The sequence below is a fragment of the Vipera ursinii genome (genome assembly GCF_947247035.1).
Source record: "Vipera ursinii genome assembly, chromosome: 15".
NCBI lineage: Eukaryota > Metazoa > Chordata > Lepidosauria > Squamata > Viperidae > Vipera > Vipera ursinii.
The window spans coordinates 3,545,121-3,563,898 of record NC_139528.1 but is presented as its reverse complement, the minus strand read 5'-3'; the positions used below and the strand labels follow the sequence as shown (position 1 = coordinate 3,563,898).

General features: G+C 47.5%; 1 protein-coding gene across 4 annotated transcripts; it reads left to right on the top strand.

Moving 5' to 3' along the window:
• Positions 1-4,861: 4,861 nt before the first annotated feature.
• Positions 4,862-18,208, top strand: ESRRA (estrogen related receptor alpha). 4 transcript variants are annotated; one of them, XM_083374017.1, is made up of 8 exons: positions 5,601-5,625; positions 7,409-8,163; positions 9,138-9,483; positions 11,690-11,806; positions 12,799-12,924; positions 13,911-14,078; positions 15,284-15,553; positions 16,081-18,208. In XM_083374017.1, the coding sequence occupies exons 3-8, from the start codon at positions 9,150-9,152 to the stop codon at positions 16,326-16,328; spliced, it is 1,263 nt and encodes a 420-aa protein (XP_083230143.1). In that variant the 5' UTR covers positions 5,601-5,625; positions 7,409-8,163; positions 9,138-9,149; the 3' UTR covers positions 16,329-18,208. The 4 variants fall into 4 exon arrangements, with proteins under 4 accessions (XP_083230144.1, XP_083230143.1, XP_083230142.1 ...); XM_083374016.1 differs by lacking the exon at positions 5,601-5,625 and adding an exon at positions 5,644-5,779; XM_083374018.1 differs by lacking the exons at positions 5,601-5,625; positions 7,409-8,163 and adding an exon at positions 4,862-5,078.
• Positions 18,209-18,778: the final 570 nt, after the last annotated feature.

Genomic DNA, 18,778 nt, shown 5'->3' with positions numbered 1-18,778 from the left:
TCTATTCTATTCTATTCTATTCTATTCTATTCTATTCTATTCTATTCTATTCCATTCCATTCCATTCCATTCTGTTTTCTATTCTATTCTATTCTATTCTATTCTATTCTATTCTATTCTATTCCTATTCTATTCTATTCTATTCTATTCTATTCTGTATTTCTATTCCTATTCTATTCTATTCTATTCTATTCTATTCTGTATTTCTATTCTATTCTATTCTATTCTATTCTATTCTGTATTTCTATTCCTATTCTATTCTATTCTGTATTTCTATTCTATTCTATTCTATTCTATTCTGTATTTCTATTCTATTCTATTCTATTCTATTCTATTCTATTCTATTCTATTCTATTCTATTCTATACTGTATTTCTATTCTATTCTATTCTATTCTATTCTATTCTATTCTGTATTTCTATTCTATTCTATTCTATTCTATTCTATTCTATTCTGTATTTCTATTCCTATTCTATTCTATTCTGTATTTCTATTCTATTCTATTCTATTCTATTCTATTCTGTATTTCTATTCTATTCTATTCTATTCTATTCTATTCTATTCTATTCTATTCTATTCTATTCTATTCTATTCTGTATTTCTATTCTATTCTATTCTATTCTGTATTTCTATTCTATTCTATTCTATTCTATTCTATTCTTCTATTCTGTAATTCTATTCTATTCTATTCTATTCTATTCTATTCTATTCTTCTATTCTATTCTATTCTATTCTATTCTATTCTATTCTATTCTATTCTATTCTATTCTATTCTATTCTATTCTATTCTATTCTGTATTTCTATTCTGTTCTATTCTATTCTATTCTATTCTGTATTTCTATTCTATTCTATTCTATTCTATTCTATTCTATTCTATTCTATTCTATTCTATTCTATTCTATACTGTATTTCTATTCTATTCTATTCTATTCTATTCTATTCTGTATTTCTATTCTATTCTATTCTATTCTATTCTGTATTTCTATTCCTATTCTATTCTATTCTGTATTTCTATTCTATTCTATTCTATTCTATTCTATTCTGTATTTCTATTCTATTCTATTCTATTCTATTCTATTCTATTCTATTCTATTCTATTCTATTCTATTCTATTCTATTCTATACTGTATTTCTATTCTATTCTATTCTATTCTATTCTATTCTATTCTATTCTGTATTTCTATTCTATTCTATTCTATTCTATTCTATTCTGTATTTCTATTCCTATTCTATTCTATTCTGTATTTCTATTCTATTCTATTCTATTCTATTCTATTCTGTATTTCTATTCTATTCTATTCTATTCTATTCTATTCTATTCTATTCTATTCTATACTGTATTTCTATTCTATTCTATTCTATTCTATTCTATTCTGTATTTCTATTCTATTCTATTCTATTCTATTCTATTCTGTATTTCTATTCCTATTCTATTCTATTCTGTATTTCTATTCTATTCTATTCTATTCTATTCTATTCTGTATTTCTATTCTATTCTATTCTATTCTATTCTATTCTATTCTATTCTATTCTATTCTATTCTATTCTATTCTATACTGTATTTCTATTCTATTCTATTCTATTCTATTCTATTCTATTCTGTATTTCTATTCTATTCTATTCTATTCTATTCTATTCTATTCTGTATTTCTATTCCTATTCTATTCTATTCTGTATTTCTATTCTATTCTATTCTATTCTATTCTATTCTGTATTTCTATTCTATTCTATTCTATTCTATTCTATTCTATTCTATTCTATTCTATTCTATTCTATTCTATTCTATTCTATTCTATTCTATTCTATTCTATTCTGTATTTCTATTCTATTCTATTCTATTCTGTATTTCTATTCTATTCTATTCTATTCTTCTATTCTGTAATTCTATTCTATTCTATTCTATTCTATTCTATTCTATTCTATTCTTCTATTTTATTCTATTCTATTCTATTCTATTCTATTCTATTCTATTCTATTCTATTCTATTCTATTCTATTCTATTCTGCATTCTGTTCTGTTTTATTGCTGTAAAAACAGGTGGGCTCTTGCCGATTTTGCCATCCATCCTCTGAGATTCTCTGTGTGACAACTGATCGATCTGAATCCAGGACTAATGTGGGGCAGAAAGGCCAAGCCATTAGCAGACAGTCCATCCAAGCCAAAAGCTCTCATGCCAAGTCAAATTCAACATTGTTTTTTTTTCCTTCCCTAGACTTTCAGTAACTGTTCTGGCTCTGATTTTTGTCCTGCTTGCGACTTTCCTTCCTCCCACACGCTGTGCGCACGCACGCCAAGAGAAAGGGGTGCAACTTACGACCATGAGAAGGTTGCTAAATAACCGGGCCGTTCGGCGCGTTGCACCCAACTTTACAACCTTTTTCCTCAGGGTTGTTAGGTGAATCACTGCCGTTTTTAAGTGAAGTAGGCGGTCGTTAAGAGAAACCAACTTCCCCCGTTGACTTTGGCCGGAAGCTGGCCCGGGAAGGTCGCGAATGGCGATCACGTGTCCCCTGGGATGCTGCAACCATTGTGAACACTTTGCTGGTTGCCAACTGCCAAAATTTTGATCACATGACTGTGGGGGATGCTGCGATGGTCGTAAGAGAGAGGACCGGTCATAAGTCACTTTTTCCGTCCGATGGTAACTTTGGCTATTAAGCAAACGGTGATAACCTAACAACAGCAGTTTTCAGTTCGATGATGCAACTAGACGAGGAACTTTTCTTGGGAGTTTTGGAAGCGGGAATCCCGAATTCCAGGCTGTGGGAAAGATTGAACAACTAATGGCTTGCTCGTTTTCCTGTTTTTAATTTATCTTTTTTCATTCTGCCATTGGCTGAAATAGGGAGCTGTCCACTTTGAGGGAGGTGCGACCTCTACTGGCCAGTTGTTGGGACTGCAAAGAGCCTAGAGACAGGAGACCAGCTGGGAATTTTCAGCGCTGATGGTTACAAATCCCATCATCCTCAGCTAGGAGGGCCCGCTCTGTAGCCAACGAAGGGCCGCTTTTCGGTCTGAATCATCTAAGCTAGTGTTGCTCGACCGCAACGATTCCCAGAATTCCCCAGCCAGCGGGGAAGTCTTCTTGCAGAGATCCAGAATTTTGAAGCTGCATAAATGTAGCAATTTAGAATTTCAGCAGAATCATTAGAAAAAAGGAAAGAAGGAAGGAAGGAAGGAAGGAAGGAAGGAAGGAAGGAAGGAAGGAAAGAAGGAAGGAAGGAAGGAAGGAAGGAAGGAAGGAAGGAAGTTCTCTGTCATACGAATCTATATCTATCTATCTATCTATCTGTCATATGAATCTCTATATCTATCTCTATGTACCTATCTATCTCTATTTATCTATCTCTCTGTCTGTCTATCTGTCTGTCTAGCTCAGGGGTAGGCAACCTTGGCTCTTTTATGACTCGTGGACTTCATCTCCCAGAATTCCTGAGCCAGCATGGCTCAGCTTGGAAACCTCTCCCTTTTCCCTCAGCCTGGCTGGCTCAGGAATTCTGGGAGCTGAAGTGCCCGAGTCATAAAAGAGCCAAGGTTGCCTACCGCTGGTCTAGCTATATCTATCTGTCTATCTTATCTATCTATCTGTCATATGAATCTATCTATATCTATCTATCTAATTTCTTTCTATTTGTCTATTTGCCCTATCTATCTATCTATCTATCTATCTATCTATCTGTCTGTCTGTCTGTCTGCTGTCTCTCTCTCTCTCTCTCTCTCTGTCTCTCTCTCTATCTCTCTCTCTCTCTCTCTCTCTCTCTCTATCTATCCCTATTATTTATTTATTTTATTTATTTAATTAAATTTTTATACCGCCCTTCTCCCAAGGGACTCAGGGCGGTGTACAGGGCATATAATAAAAATACAAAACTACAAAAGTTAAAATAGAATTAAATTAATGCCCACGATAAAACAATAAAATATAGCAATATTTAAAACCCAAATTAATTCCCCATCAGGCCAGGCCAGCTTGTTCAAATAGGTGGGTCTTTAACCCGCGCCGGAAGGAGCGGAGATCCGGTGCCATCCGGAGCTCCACCGGCAGCTGATTCCACAAAGCCGGGGCGCCCACAGAGAAGGCCCTCCCCCTGGGGGCCACCAGCCGACATTCTCTGACCGGAGGCACCCTGAGGAGGCCCTCTCTGTGGGAACGCACTGGGCGGAGGGGAGTTGACGCCTATCTATCTATCTATCTATCTATCTATCTATCTATCTACCTACCTACCTACCCATCCATCCATCCATCCCTATCTATCTATCTATCTATCTATCTATCTATCTATCTATCTATTGTCTGTCTTTCTGTCTATCTATCTATCTATCTATCTACCTACCCATCCATCCATCCATCCATCCATCCATCCATCCATCCCTATCTATCTGTCTGTCTGTCTGTCTGTCTGTCTGCTGTCTCTCTCTCTCTCTCTCTCTGTCTCTCTCTCTCTCTCTCTCTCTCTCTCTCTCTCTCTATCTCTATCTATCTATCTATCTATCTATCTATCTATCTATCTATCTACCTACCTACCCATCCATCCATCCATCCCTATCTATCTATCTATCTATCTATCTATCTATCTATCTATCTATCTATCTATCTATCTATCTATCTATTGTCTGTCTTTCTGTCTATCTATCTATCTATCTATCTGTCTGTCTGTCATATGAATCTATCTATCTATCTATCTGTCTATTTGCCATATGAATCCATCCCTCCATCCCTCCCTCCATCCCTCCGCTCCAGGCTCGGGGAGGCGCGCAGAGAGACCGGGCGGGCGGGGGGGGGGAGGGGGAGGAAGGAGGCTGGCGAAGCGATCCGGGCGGGGCTTCGGGCGTGGCCCCGCCCCCCGGCCCGCCCGCCCCTCCCCGGGCCCCGCCCCCGCCAGCTGGAGGAAGCCGAGCGGAGTAGGAAGCGGGCTGCGCTGTCCTTTTGTGTCCTCGAGCCGGGGCCCCGCGCGCCGCTCCGCCAGCCCATGGCCCGCAGGGGGACCGGCCCCAGGGGCCTCTGAGCCAGCCCGCCGGACGGACGCCCCCGCCCGCCCCGCCGCCCCCGCGCCGAGCCCTTGCTCCGCCGCGCCAAGGTCAGTGCCGTCCCCGAGCCCCCCCCCTCCCTCCCTCCCTCCCTCCCTCCCTCCCTCCCTCCCTCCCTCCCGGGGGGGACGGGCCGGGGGGGGGACACGGGGGTCCCGAGGTCCCGGTGGGGGGAGGACACGTGGGGCGCCCCTGCCTCTCTGCCTGCCGGGCCAGGGGAAGGGGGGGACGGAGCGCCCGCCCTCCCCCTCCCCCTCCCTCTCCAGCAAGCCGGGACCCGGGCGGGGGTCCGGGGGGGCGTGAGGGAGGGTCGCGGCCGTGTCTGGCGGCGGGGAAGGGGGATGTCACGGCCGGCGGATCCTGGCCCAATTTGGGGAGGTGGGGGGCGGGTTTGCCGGTCGGGAGGCGGAGAGGTGGGCGCCCTCTGGCGCCAGGAGAGAGAGGGAGAGAGGGAAAGAGAGAGAGAGGTTGAGAAAAAGAGAGGGAGGGAGAAAGAGATTGAGAGAGAGAGAGAGAGAGAAAGAGAGGGAGAGATTGAGAAAGAGAGAGGGAGGGAGAGAGGTTGAGAGAGGGAAAGAGAGAGAGAGAGAGAGAGAGGTTGAGAAAAAGAGAGGGAGGGAGAAAGAGATTGAGAGAGAGAGAGAGAGAGAGAAAGAGAGGGAGAGATTGAGAAAAAGAGAGGGAGGGAGAGAGATTGAGAGAGAGGGAGGGAGAGAGGTTGAGAGAGGGAAAGAGAGAGAGAGAGAGAGAGGTTGAGAAAAAGAGGGAAGGAGAAAGAGATTGAGAGAGAGAGAGAGAGAAAGAGAGGGAGATTGAGAAAAAGAGAGAAGGAGGGAGATTGAGAAAGAGAGAAAGAGAGAGGGAGAGATTGAGAAATAGAGAGGGAGGGAGGAAGAGATTGAGAGGGAGAGGGAGAGATTGAGAAAAAGAGAGAGGGAGGGAGAAAGAGATTGAGAGAGAGAAAGAGAAAGAGAGGGAGAGATTGAGAAAAAGAGAGGGAGGGAGACAGATTGAGAGAGAGGGAGGGAGAGAGGTTGAGAGAGGGAAAGAGAGAGGTTGAGAGAGAGAGGGAGAGATTGAGAGAGATTGAGAAAAAGGGGGAGGGAGAAAGAGAGAGGTTGAGAAAGAGGGAGAGATTGAGAAAAAGAGAGAGGGAGGGAGAGAGAGATTGAGAGAGAGAGAGAAAGATTGAGAAAAAGAGAGGGAGGGAGAGAGATTGAGAGAGGGAGAGAGAGGTTGAAAAAGAGAGATTGAGAGAGAGAGAGGAGAGATTGAGAAAGAGGGAGAGAGATTGAGAGAAAGAGAGAGGGAGAAAGAGAGAGAGATTAAGAGAGAGAGAGAACATTCCTGGACATATTTGCAGGTCTGGGGGTTGGGGGGGCGCAGGCAAGAAGAGGGGACCATTCCCTGCAAGGGAGCTCCGTGGGAGGATCAGACATGCATTCATTCCCACATGTGCCTATACACCCAGCTTGCTCTTTCCAAAAAGCACATGGTGGAAGAGCATGTGTGCGTGGGGAAACACACATCCCCAGTGTGCCTGGATTACCTGGGGGGGGGGGCCTTCCCACACCCGGACACGGTCCAGCAATGCTTCTGACAACTGGACGTGACCTTTTAGCCTCCCCCCCCCCCCCAATTGGACCTCTTTGGCGCCAAGACACGTGTGAATGCGGGCTTGGTGCAGAGGCACCTTTGAAATTTAATTGAATTTAATTTCGACATGCTAAGAGGTACTGTGGCTTGTGTGTGTCTCTGTCTGTCTCTCTCTCTTTGTGTGTGTGTGTGTGTGTGTGTGTGTGTTGGTGGTAGAACCCAGTCTCCACCATGCCTATCAGGAATCAACTCCCGGGGAGGTCAAAGGTCAGCGAGGCTGACTTTAGAGGTGAAATGATCTTTTGCAAAACTATCACATGCCCTCTGGGTGCAGGGAGATTGTGCGCAACCAGGAACTGCTGGGTTGGGGGTGGGGGTGGGGGTGGTGGAACATAGGCCCTGCAGCTTCCCTGAGTCATGGATTGGAGACTGCATGCGGAGGGGGGGGCGGGAATTATGTAATGTCCCTTTCCCTTCTAAGTGCAAAGTTGGAGAAAGACTTGGCAAAGATTTGGGCTCCCCTAAGGGTGGAAGAAAGTTGACCAAAGGCTCCCAATTTTACACACGCACACACACACACACACACACAAACACACAAACCCCTGCGTCAATTCCACTTTGGCCCTCCTTGTCGGATAAGGCAACAGTTTTGGCCCATGCGGAAGAGGACAAAGGTCCTTCCAGCTGCATAACCAAAAAATGCAAAAGAAAGAAAGAAAAGAAAAGAAAGAGAGAGAGAGAAAGAAAAAGAGAGAAAGAAAGAGAAAGAAAGGAAGGAAGGAAGGAAGGAAGGAAGGAAAAGAAAGAAAGAAAGAAAGAAAGAAAGAAAGAAAGAAAGAAAGAAAGAAAGAAAGAAAGAAAGAACTAATCAGTTTTATAGGTTGTGTGCATGGTTAGAGTTCCGTAACCCATCTCTGCGCCGCAAAGCCAACTGTTTCCCGCAGGAACAAAAGGGCTGGGAGCGTTTGCTCCCTGGGTTTTACAAGGATATTAGGCTACGTGCTCCAAAACAAAACAAACCCCGGTTAGATACGGGAAGGGATTCTCCAAACCTGTGTTTTAGGTCAGCTTTTTGGAACACCCCTATTTTCAGCCCCCTCTTCTCCCTCCCCCCCGGGATTCTGCGGGAGGTTGGCTGAGAAAAGGGCCAGGTAGGGGCCAAACCAGGGTTGTGCTTTTGCAAATGATCGTGGTCTGTCTAGACCACGGCTTGGCGAGAAGGACGCTTCGTAGCTACCGAAGGCAGGAAAGAAAGAGGGCAGTTTTTAACCATAGACTGGCTAGATTGAATCCCTAGATTTTCAGGGAGGGAGGGGGGGGGGGAAGTGCATCGTTGGAAGTTGGGAGGAATAAAAGGGGAGGGGGCACCCAAGGTGACCCAGTCTGCTCCCATTCCTGCCTCTCCCCCCCCCACACCGTTCTCCTCGCCATGCCTGATTGGATCTCCCTGGAGTGACCTTGAAACAGCTTCATTCTCCTGGCTGGGTGCCGGGATCTACAAATTGCTCCAATAGCCGAAGAGGGGGGCAGGTCGTAGAAGTAAGCTGTAAGGTGCGGGAGGGGGGGCTCTTTCCAATTCACCCTCCCCAAAAGAAACCTGCAGCTTCTTTGCTTTCGTCCCCCCCTCCCTCCCTCCCTCCCTCCCTCCCCAACTGCGGAGACCCGTTTGCATCTTGAGATCTAGAAATTTAAAGTCACGGCTAATTTGGGGAGGACCCAGTCTCTGTTGGCTTAACGATCGTAAGTCTTTTGGGGAGGGGGGCATTTGCAGGGTCGCCGGGTGAGATACTCAGGTCGGCTGGCTTTTGCCCAAGACACGACCGAACGAATGAACCAAACTGGATTGGTTGTCTGAATGCGACTTGGTCTTTAACCTAGATAAAGCAAAGCCCACTCCTTACTAGCAAGGATAATGTTACCTAGCTTGTTAATGAAATGTCTGCAAGGAAACAACCAAGCTTAGAGAATACCAAGGACCCCACAGTTCTCCTCCTCCTCCTCCTCTCCACAAACCCCCCTTTTCTAATATTGATGATGTTACCTAGTTGAGTCATGAAATGACTGCAAGGAAACAACCAAGCTCAGAGAGCACCAAGGACCCCACAGTCCTCCTCCTCCTCCTCCTCCTCCTCCTCCTCCTCTCTTCAAACCCCACTCCCTTCTAACACTGATGATGTTCCCTAGTTGGGTCATGAAACGTCTGCAAGAAAACCACCAAGCTCAGAGAGCATCCAAGGCCCCCACAGTTGCCTCCTCCTCCTCCTCCTCCTCCTCCTCCTTCCTCCACTCTGCAAACCCCCCTCCCTTCTAGCACTGATGATGTTACCTAGTTGGGTCGTGAAACGTCTGCAGAAAAACCACCCAGCTCAGAGAGCACCAGGGACCCTTCATCTTAATCCTGGCCTACAAATATTCTCCTTTACCAGCTTAAACAGGTTGTCTGAACAACCCCCCCCCCCCTGACTTCAACTATTCTGACTGCGCCTGGTTTTCTCTTCGGCCCCTTCCTGCAGAGCCGTCCAGCCATGTCCTCCCGGGAACGCCGGACGGAATTCTTCATCAAAACCGAGCCGGCTTCCCCGGATAGCCTCGTGCAACACAGTCCCAGCGGCTCCTCCGACACCAGCACCAGCGGGGCTCCGGCCGAACTCGAGACCGCGAGCACCTTGCCCGCCGGGACGGGGGCCTCCCGCCGACGCCACGATGAGGACCCCGACGAAACTCCCCGCCGGGGAAAGTATATGCTGAACACGATGGCCAAGCGGCTGTGCCTGGTTTGTGGGGACATCGCCTCGGGGTACCACTATGGGGTGGCCTCCTGCGAAGCCTGCAAAGCGTTCTTCAAGCGAACGATCCAAGGTCAGTTCTTCCTTTTTCTGGCTCTATCTGTGCCAGGGGGCCTTCAAACGTGGCCACTTTAAGCCTTGTGGACTTCAACTCCCAGAATGCCACAGCCTGGGATTCTGGGAGTTGAAGTCCAGGCGGCTTAACATGGCCGTGTTTGGAGACACACACACCCCACCGCTCTCTGCTGAAGCTCCTTCCTCCTTAACCCGATAGAAGCTCACTTTCGGGGCTGGACTAGAAGACCTCTTAAGGTCCCTTCCAGGCCTGTGATTTTTTTTTTAAAAAAAGCTATAATTTAACGGGTAGGAAAGTTTCTTCCTCTCCTGCCTGACTGCAAATAGTCTTCAGCGTAAGCACAGTTCATTCCATGATCGAAGTTCAAAGTTACTGTGGAAAAAAGGGGACTTAACGTTGCTAACTTAACAAAAGTCAATGATTTGCTTAGCAACCGCATCAAGCGGAGTCGTAAAATGGGGCAAGCTGACTTCAGAAACGTTTCGCTAGGCAACATCGATTTTGGCCTGGGTCGCGGTCGTAACTCAAGGACTAACCTACCCGGATGACCTGAAGGACCCACCAACGTTCGTTTAGTGACTGCTCAGTTACTAAACGGCGCTGTTAAAAGAGGCTCGGACGTGGTTTCGCCCTTACGACGGTCACCGCCATGTTACGGGATCACTCTTTGTGACAAGCTGGAAGGGAAGCCAAGTTCACTTAAGGACCGTCCAATTCCCTTGGAAGACAAAGGCGCAAATCTGCTACAGGTCGTCTTTCACTTACAACCACAGCTAAGCCCAAAATTCCCGTCACTAAGCAAGTACGTTTTCTTCCATTTTTACACTCTTCCTTGCCACAATGGCTGAGGGAATCAACCACGGTTGTCAACTGAGTCACACACGGTTCTTAAGTGAATCTGGGCTCCCCGTTTGACTTTGCTTCCCCGAAGGTCGCCAAAGGGGATCGCAGGACACACACACACACACACACACACACCCCTTGGGACGCTGCAACCATCCGTCGTAAGTAGGAGTCGGTTGCCAAGCGTCTTAATTTTGAGCATGTGACCACGAGGACACTTCCAACAGTCACAAGTGTGAAAAAAGGTTGTAAGTCATTTTGGGGGGAGTGCCGTTGTCGTTCAGACGGTCAGCTAGACAAACTTTGTCAGTCGAGAACTGTGTTTTAAATGGTTCTTATGAAATGCGACTTGCACGGCTCCAGCCGAAGTATTTTTTCCTGAATTTCTGCAGCTACCAACGTCAGAAAATAAATCAGAAATAAACACGAGGGAGGGCTGAAACCTCTTAAAACCCTTTTGATTCTTGGAAACCCAAGGAGGAAGCCGAATGCAAATCTGCTGCTGTGATTGAAATACGCTCTCTCAAACCCAAGACATTAAATAGATTGTAAGCCCACCCTGAGTCTTCGGAGAAGGGCGGGATATAAATGGGATTAATAAAAAAAGATAGCTTTAGATTCGCACACCCTGGCTTTAAAATCCAAGCTCTTCTCTAACTTTGCACCTGTCCGCACGATGACAAATCACTGGGAATCTTTTTGAAACTCCCCAATTGTCAATCCGGTTGCTTCACAAGCCAGGAGGGGAATTCCAGGAGCTAAAAGTCGTTTATCCAAAGAGACTTCCTTAAAAAAACTTGTCAGCTTTGAGGAAACCAGTTTTCTTAACGCTGTTCCTCCTCGAGGGGAATATCAAATAGGGAACAATAAAAGCTACCCGAATTGCCGCCAGGTACAACTGCTTTATCCAGTTGTCGGCCTATTCAGTAATTGAATTTATGCTGCTTTTGAGCCTTGAGAAAACTACAGCCCAAATTTTCTTTTTTTCCTACGCAAGACAGTTGTCTGCCCCATTTTACGGCCTTTCTTCCCACACTTGTTAAGTGGATCGTTGCGGTTCTTAAATTAGCGACAGGCTTGTTAAGTGAAGCTGATGGCTCCTCAGACGGTTGCCAAAAGGGATCAGGTGACTGGGGGGGGGGAAACACGGCGACCGTTGTAAGTATGAGTCCATTTCTAAGCCTCTGAATTTGGATCAAGTGACCACGGGGATGCTGTGAACCGGTCGCTAAGTGTGAAAGCGGGTCCTAAGTGGCTTTCTTTGGTGCCGTCGTAACTTTGAATGGACGCTAAGGGAAGGGTCGTAAAGCGAGGACCGTCGGTAAGGGATGAACGTGCCTGCCTTTGCTCTGTCCTGCAGGAAGCATTGAGTACAGCTGCCCGGCCAGTAACGAATGTGAAATCACCAAACGTCGCCGGAAGGCCTGCCAGGCGTGTCGTTTCACGAAGTGCCTCCGTGTGGGCATGCTGAAGGAAGGTAGATTTTGGGGGGAAGGGGCTTAAGTCTCAGTGATGGGGCGACCAATGGATCAATTATTGCTGAACTTCCCGGCTTCCTTAGAGTGGTGAATGCTGGGAGTTGTAGTTCCATTCAGTTTGGACCACCTGTTGGCCAGAGGCGTTCTGGGAGGAAGATCTGAATAGCCTGAGCAGGGGTTGGACTGGAAGACCTCCAGGGTCCCTTCCAAATCTGCTCTTCCGTTATTCAGCTATTCTTTTTTCCTTCCTTCCTTCCTTCCTTCCTTCCTTCCTTCCTTCCTTCCTTCCTTCCTTCCTTCCTTTCCTCCCATCTATTCCTTCCTTCCTTCCTTCCTTCTGCTTCTTTTCTTCCTTCCCATTTCTTCCTTCCTTTCTTTCCTCCCATCTATTCCTTCCTTCCTTCCTTCTTTCCTTCCTTCCTTCCTTCCTTCCTTCCTTCCTTCCTTCCTTCTTTCCTTCCTTCCTTGCCTTCTCTCCTTCTTCTTCACAGCCTTTCCAAACATGGCTTTCACAAGCAGCTGATGAAAAACCATCCCCATCCTCCACAGCTGCCATGGGTGCGGATGATGAGAGTTGTAATCCACCCACACCCATTAGTCTCATTTTGCTGAAGAAGGGAAAATCTTGGCTGGCAAATTTTGCCGGGCTGCAGAGTTTTCAACTGTGCTTTGCCCCAGCTGGGTGCTGAATTCTGAAGACAGTGCCTCTGAGCGTAACAAGAGTTGCTTTCCCCGCCCCCTTCATGCCACAGTTGAATCCCAGGTGGAAGGAAGGAAGGAAGGAAGGAAAGAAGGAAGGAAGGAAGGAAGGAAGGAAGGAAGGAAGGAAGGAAGGAAGGAAGGAAGGAAGGAAGGAAGGAAGGATTTAGGAAGGGTAAAAGATTTGAGGCTAAATTTGGATGGTTTGAGAAACGCACAAGTCTTTAGCAATGGATGTTTTCTTCCCAGTTATAACTTTGCTTCCTTTCTCCCTTCCCTTGCCAATTTTTAGGGGTACGCCTTGATCGGGTACGTGGGGGTCGACAGAAATATAAGCGCCGGCCAGAGGTGGAGGGTGCCCCCTACCCCAGCACTTTTGTGACCCCACAGATCGCCACAGCTACCGCCAAGAAGTCAGGTAAGTAAGTAGGCCTTGACTGACTCCATAATTTCGGGGTGCAGAAACCTCCGTTTCGGATTCCACTTCTTTGACTTGGATAGTCCCTTTCTTTTATTTCTTTTAAATAGGAGGGAGGGAGGGAGGGAGGGAGGGAGGGAGGGAGGGAGGAAGGAAGGAAGGAAGGAAGGAAGGAAGGAAGGAAGGAAGGAAGGAAGGAAGGAAAAGAGAGAAAGAGAGAGAAAGGAAGGAAGGAAAAGAAAGGGAAGGGAGGAAAAGGAAGGAAGGAGGGAGGGAGGGAGGAAAGGAAGGAAGGAAGGAAGGAAGGAAGGAAAAGAGAGAAAGAGAGAGGAAGGAAGGAAGGAAAAGAAAGGGAAGGAAGGAAAAGGAAGGAGGGAGGGAGGAAAGGAAGGAAGGAAGGAAGGAAGGAAAAGAGAGAAAGAGAGAGGAAGGAAGGAAGGAAAAGAAAGGGAAGGAAGGAAGGAGGAAGGGAGGAAGAGAGGAAAGGAAGGAAAAGAAAGGAAGGAAAAGAAAAGAGAAAAAAGTAAAGTGCATAAAAAAACCACGAAATAACTTCTAGTTTTCTTTTACATCAGCATTACCTTCATTTTTCTCTACCATCTATTTTTCTAGTCATCAAACTAGCCTACAATAATTCCATTTCTCTCTCTCTCTCTCTCTCTCTCTCTCTCTCTCTCTCTCTCTCACACACACACACACACACACACACACACACACACACACACACAAAAGAGACTTTGGCCTTTCTTCTCTCCCTTTACTTTTTTTTTTTTAAATTCCATTTCTATCCCGCCCTTCTCCGAAGACTCAGGGCGGCTTACAAGCTTATCAGGAGCCTCCCTTTTTCCCCTTTCTCCTCCCTTCACTGTTCATTCCGATTAATTTTCGTCTCTCTTTTGGGCTGTTAAAAAAAACAAAACACACCAAACCAAACCCCCAAAAACACTCACGCCAATCCCCTTCTCTTTCTCTCCCTTCCCGCCCAGCCCCGATGAACACGATGGTGTCGCATTTGTTGGTAGCTGAACCGGAAAAACTCTACGCCATGCCGGATCCGGCGCTTCCCGAGGGTCCCGTGAAAGCTGCAAGCACTTTGTGTGATCTGGCCGACCGGGAAATTGTGGTCATCATTGGCTGGGCCAAAAATATACCAGGTATGGCCTGAAATTTCCCATCTGCCCCCCCCCATCCCCCCCAATTTGTGCCCATTGCTTCCTTCTCGATGGTGGTCTGTTGTCCTAGAACAGCCGTCTCAGTGCCGTTGTTCTGAGGAGGACACAAACACAGGCAGTCCTCGACTGGTGACTTTTTGCTTAACCACCGTGCAAATGGACACTGGAAAAAGGGACTTGCGACCAGTCCTCGCCCTTACGACCGTCGCAGCATCCCCACACAGTCAAGGGTTCAAACATTGGGTGCTTGGCAACCGGCCTACAGTGTCCCGGGGGTCACAGGATCGCCGTTTTTGCAACCGCTCCCGTTGACTTTGGAGGAGGAAAGTCAATGGGGGAAGCCCGATTTGCTTAATGACCACCTGACTCACTGAACGACTGGAGTGATTCGCTTAACGCTCAGGGCCAAAAAAAAAAAGTCATAAAATAGGGTGACTTCATAAGTTCATTATTTAGCCAAGGGATTCCGCTCTCCCTTGTGCCCGCGTCTGCCTCCCGTCTGATCCTTCCCAAAAGGCCATTAATGTAGTGAAGAGGAGTCCAAATCTTGGAAAGCTGCAATATTTTCTAATTTCCTAATATTCTCTAATTATTCTATTTGATCTTGCCCTCCGAAAGAGCCTTCCATTAAAAGTTAAAAAAAAAACAACTTTGCCTTCTTCTTCTGTTTGATTCCCTTGCAACTTAAAAAAATCAGGGAAAAAGATATTATTTCAATATATCCTTAGACCATTGGCACTTTCTGTGCAGGGAATCCTCAACTTACAACCGTTTGTTTAGTGACCCAAGTTACAACGGCACTGGGAAAAAATGACTTATGACTTGTTTTCCCACACTGGCGCCGCCAAGGTCACATGATCGACATTCAGACCCTTGGCAACGGACTCGTATTTCTGACGGTCGCAGGGGTCCCGCGATCCCCATCTGCAACCTTCTGACAAAGTCAAGGCGGAGGCCAGATTCATTTAACGACCCTGTGACTAACTTAACAACTGCGGCGATTCATTTAACCGTGGCGGCAAGGAAGGTTGTAAAATGGGCAAAACCCACTTAGCGACCGTCTGGCTCAGGATCAAAAATTTGGGCTCGATCGTGGTCGTAAGTTCGAGGACTGCCTGTAGTGACCGGGCAAATAACAGCGCCTGAATTCACACAACCCCCATTCCTGGTTTGCTTCCTCTGGCTAGGATTTCCAGCCTTGTCTTTGGCCGATCAGATGTCTGTCCTGCAGAGCGTCTGGCTGGAGGTTTTGCTCCTCGGCGTCGCCTGGCGCTCCCTGCCTTGCGAGGACGAGATTGTGTTTGCGGAAGATTTCGCGCTGGACGAAGAGGCAGCCCGGACGGCGGGACTGCTGGAGCTGAGCAGTGTGGTCCTCCAGCTGGTGCGCAAATACCGGGCGCTGCGCTTGGAGCGCGAGGAATACGTGCTGCTGAAGGCGTTGGCCCTGGCCAACTCAGGTGAGCTCAGCCCAAAGGCTTGGTCGTTTCCTGCAGGAATGAGGAGACGGTGAGTTCTAGTTCCACTTTAGGCACAAAAGCCCACTGGGTTAATTTGGGCCAATCACCAGGAGACGGAGAGTTCTAGTCCCGCCATAGGCATGAAAACTGGCTAGGTAACTTGGGCCAATCACCAGGAGACGGTGAGTTCTAGTCCCACCTTCGCTATGAAAGCCCACTAGGTTAACTTGGGCCAATCACCAGGAGACGGTGAGTTCTAGTCCCACCTTGGGTATGAAAACCAGTGGCCCAATCACCAGGAGGACAATGAGTTCTAGTTCTGCCTTGGGCATGAAAACTGGCTGGATGACTTTGGCCAAACACCAGGAGACTGGGACTTCTAGTCCTGCCTTAAACAGGGGTTAAGCAAGTTGTGCCTGATTTTACGACCTTTTTTTGCCAACCTTGTTAAGCAAAGCACGCAATGATGCTTAAGTGAACCCGTGGAGGACTCCGTGTAATCCCGTTGCTTTCCCTTCCGCCACCAGACTCCGTTCACATCGAGGACATGGCGGCTGTGCAACGCCTCCGGGACGTCCTTCACGAGGCGTTGCTGGAGTACGAAGCCTCGCGGCGCCCAGAGGAGCCACGCCGGGCCGGCCGCCTTTTGCTAACCCTCCCGCTGCTGCGCCAGACCGCCACTCGGGTGCTGCACCACTTCTACAGCCTGAAATTGGAGGGCAAAATCCCCATGCATAAGCTGTTCCTGGAGATGTTGGAAGCCATGATGGACTGAAGGCAGGACAGGCTGAGAATTGGGGTCAGGATTCAGGAGGGTGAGGGAGCCCAGGCATCCAAGACGGGGTGGGGTGCCAAGCCCGCGATCGGAGACCAGGAACCACAGAGGCCTGGATTCCACCCTCTGAATCCCCGCCATGGCTATCGCGCTAGCTAACATGCATTTCACCATATGCAAACCTTGCGGTCGGTTTCCCCCCAAAGCTTCGTGCACAGTGGAGAACGACACACCCACCGCAACGCAGACCCCACGGCAATCCTCCCCAGATTGGATTTGACACCCGGGGCCGGTTGGTGGAGACAGGGACATATGTTTTGGAAGCCATACTTTAATTTTAATTTATTGATCGGGAAGTGGGGGGCAGGGAAGCAGGTTAAAACAGGGCTTCTCCTCCTCGGCAGCAGGAAGGGGGTGGGTGGTGGACTTCAGCTCCCAGAATTCCCCAGAGAGCGTGCTTTAAGAGGAGTGGACTTCAGCTCCCAGAATTCCTCAGCCAGCACGCTTTAAGAGGGGCGGACTTCACCTCCCAGAATTCCCCAGCCAGCACACTTTCAGCTGGGTGGACTTCGACTCCCAGAATTCATGTGGGCTGAGGAATTCTGGGAGCTGTAGTCCACCCCTCCTCTAGCTGCCAAGGTTGAGAAAGAACGGATTAGATACTGTAATGCTAGCCATCGCCTCGGTTTAAGTGTTGTGTACAAAGGACATAGGGCTCTTTTAGCATGTGGGGTGGGGTGGGGTGGGGAATTGGAGCTGTCCCACCCTGGAAGTGGCGAGAAAGCCTCATTTGGGTGGGCCCATTTCGGGGACGGCTTCTTTCCTGCTGCCTAATTTTCCTTCCCAGTCTCTCTCCGTTCCCACGCTTGGGCTATGCCCCGATCCAAAGCACCTTAAGACATTGTGGGAAGTCACGGTTCCAGGAATTTGGGGTGCGGCAGAGAACGGGGAGGGGAAAATGGGAGGGCACGGGACCCCCTCCTCGTTTTGCCTTTGCATGCCGTCTCTGCGCAACCTCAGGGGAGGGACACTCCTCCGCCGATCTCTGCCCCATTCCTGCCATTTGCCTCCTCCTCTCCTCCTCCCCTGAATTATCCCTTTGAAGCAATAACTTTGAATAATAAATACAAGCAAACCAGGATGCAGAGAGTTGGGTGGGGGGGGTGTCTCCGAGCGGGATTGCCTCGTTCGCGCGCAACCTGCCTTAAAAGCTAGGAAAGAGGTGGGCTGCGTTGAAGGAGTGAGCCCCCCTCCCTCCGAGACAGAATTAATAAAAATAAAGGCCGGTCCTTTTGTTCTGCGTCCTTCACCCAAGTCCCATATAGCAATAGTTCAAAAGGCAATTTTGCTTTTCTTTTCAGGTGTGACGCCCTGTCTCCCCTCGCCCAAACAGGTGACTGCCTCCTTCCCCTCCCCAATCCAGACCCAACCTGTGCCCAAAGCAATAAAAAACACACCTTAGTATTTCCTCTCAATTCCTTTCCTTCCCGCTAAAATTTGGAAGGAAGGGCCCCTGTGGCTTGAAAACGGGAGCCGTGTATATAGCAATATATTTTACTGTATATTTGTTGCAGGAAAAAAAATTTAAAAAGGAGGAAAAAAAAAGATCTGGGCCCATCTTTGGCACATCTGCCCCTTTTCCCTAAAGAGGCAGCTGTGACATTCTCCCTGGTGTGCGTGCGTGTGTGCGTGTGTGTGTGGGGGGGAATAAAGGAAGGTGGGAAAAACCAAGACACTGGTCTTTTTTTTTTAAATTAAATTATGTGTGTGTACATATTATAAATACTTTGATCTGTGTATAGGCGGTTATACATTCATAGAGAGCTCTATTATGGAAAGAATTAAAAAAAAAAGGCCGATGCAGCCTCTGGCAACATTTAGCCTCTGGTCTTTTGTTTGGTGGCAGCGTCTTGCGATGAATTCGAACTCTCGGCCAGCCAGAGAAGCAGGAGATGCAGCCAGATAATATTCTGCATCATTTATTTATAAGCTTCATTCTTCTCATGGCCACGAGTCCAGGGCAGGGAACAGTAATTAACACAGCATTTAAAAAACAACAGGTAAGTACTTACAACCACATCTGAGGCCAAATTTTCTGTCGGTAAGCAAGGCAGTGAGCGGTTAAGTGACCCATTTTGGACCCATTTTACGACTTTGCTTGCCACAGTTGTTAAAGACGCTGCAACGGTCGTTAAGTGCGAAAACCGTTCATAAATGGCTTTTTTTCCAGTGACGCTGATGCTGCAACCGTCATTAATACATGCTGGTTGCTAAGCACCCAAGTTTTGATCACATGACTGGGGGATGCTGCAATGTAGGTGTGAGGACCCACCATGTCACTTTTCTCAGCGCTGTCATAACTTTGAACAGCCACTAAACAAACGGCCGTACGTTGAGGTCTACTGGTATTCAATTTCCAAACAGGCCTCCTAAACCCCAATCCTATGATT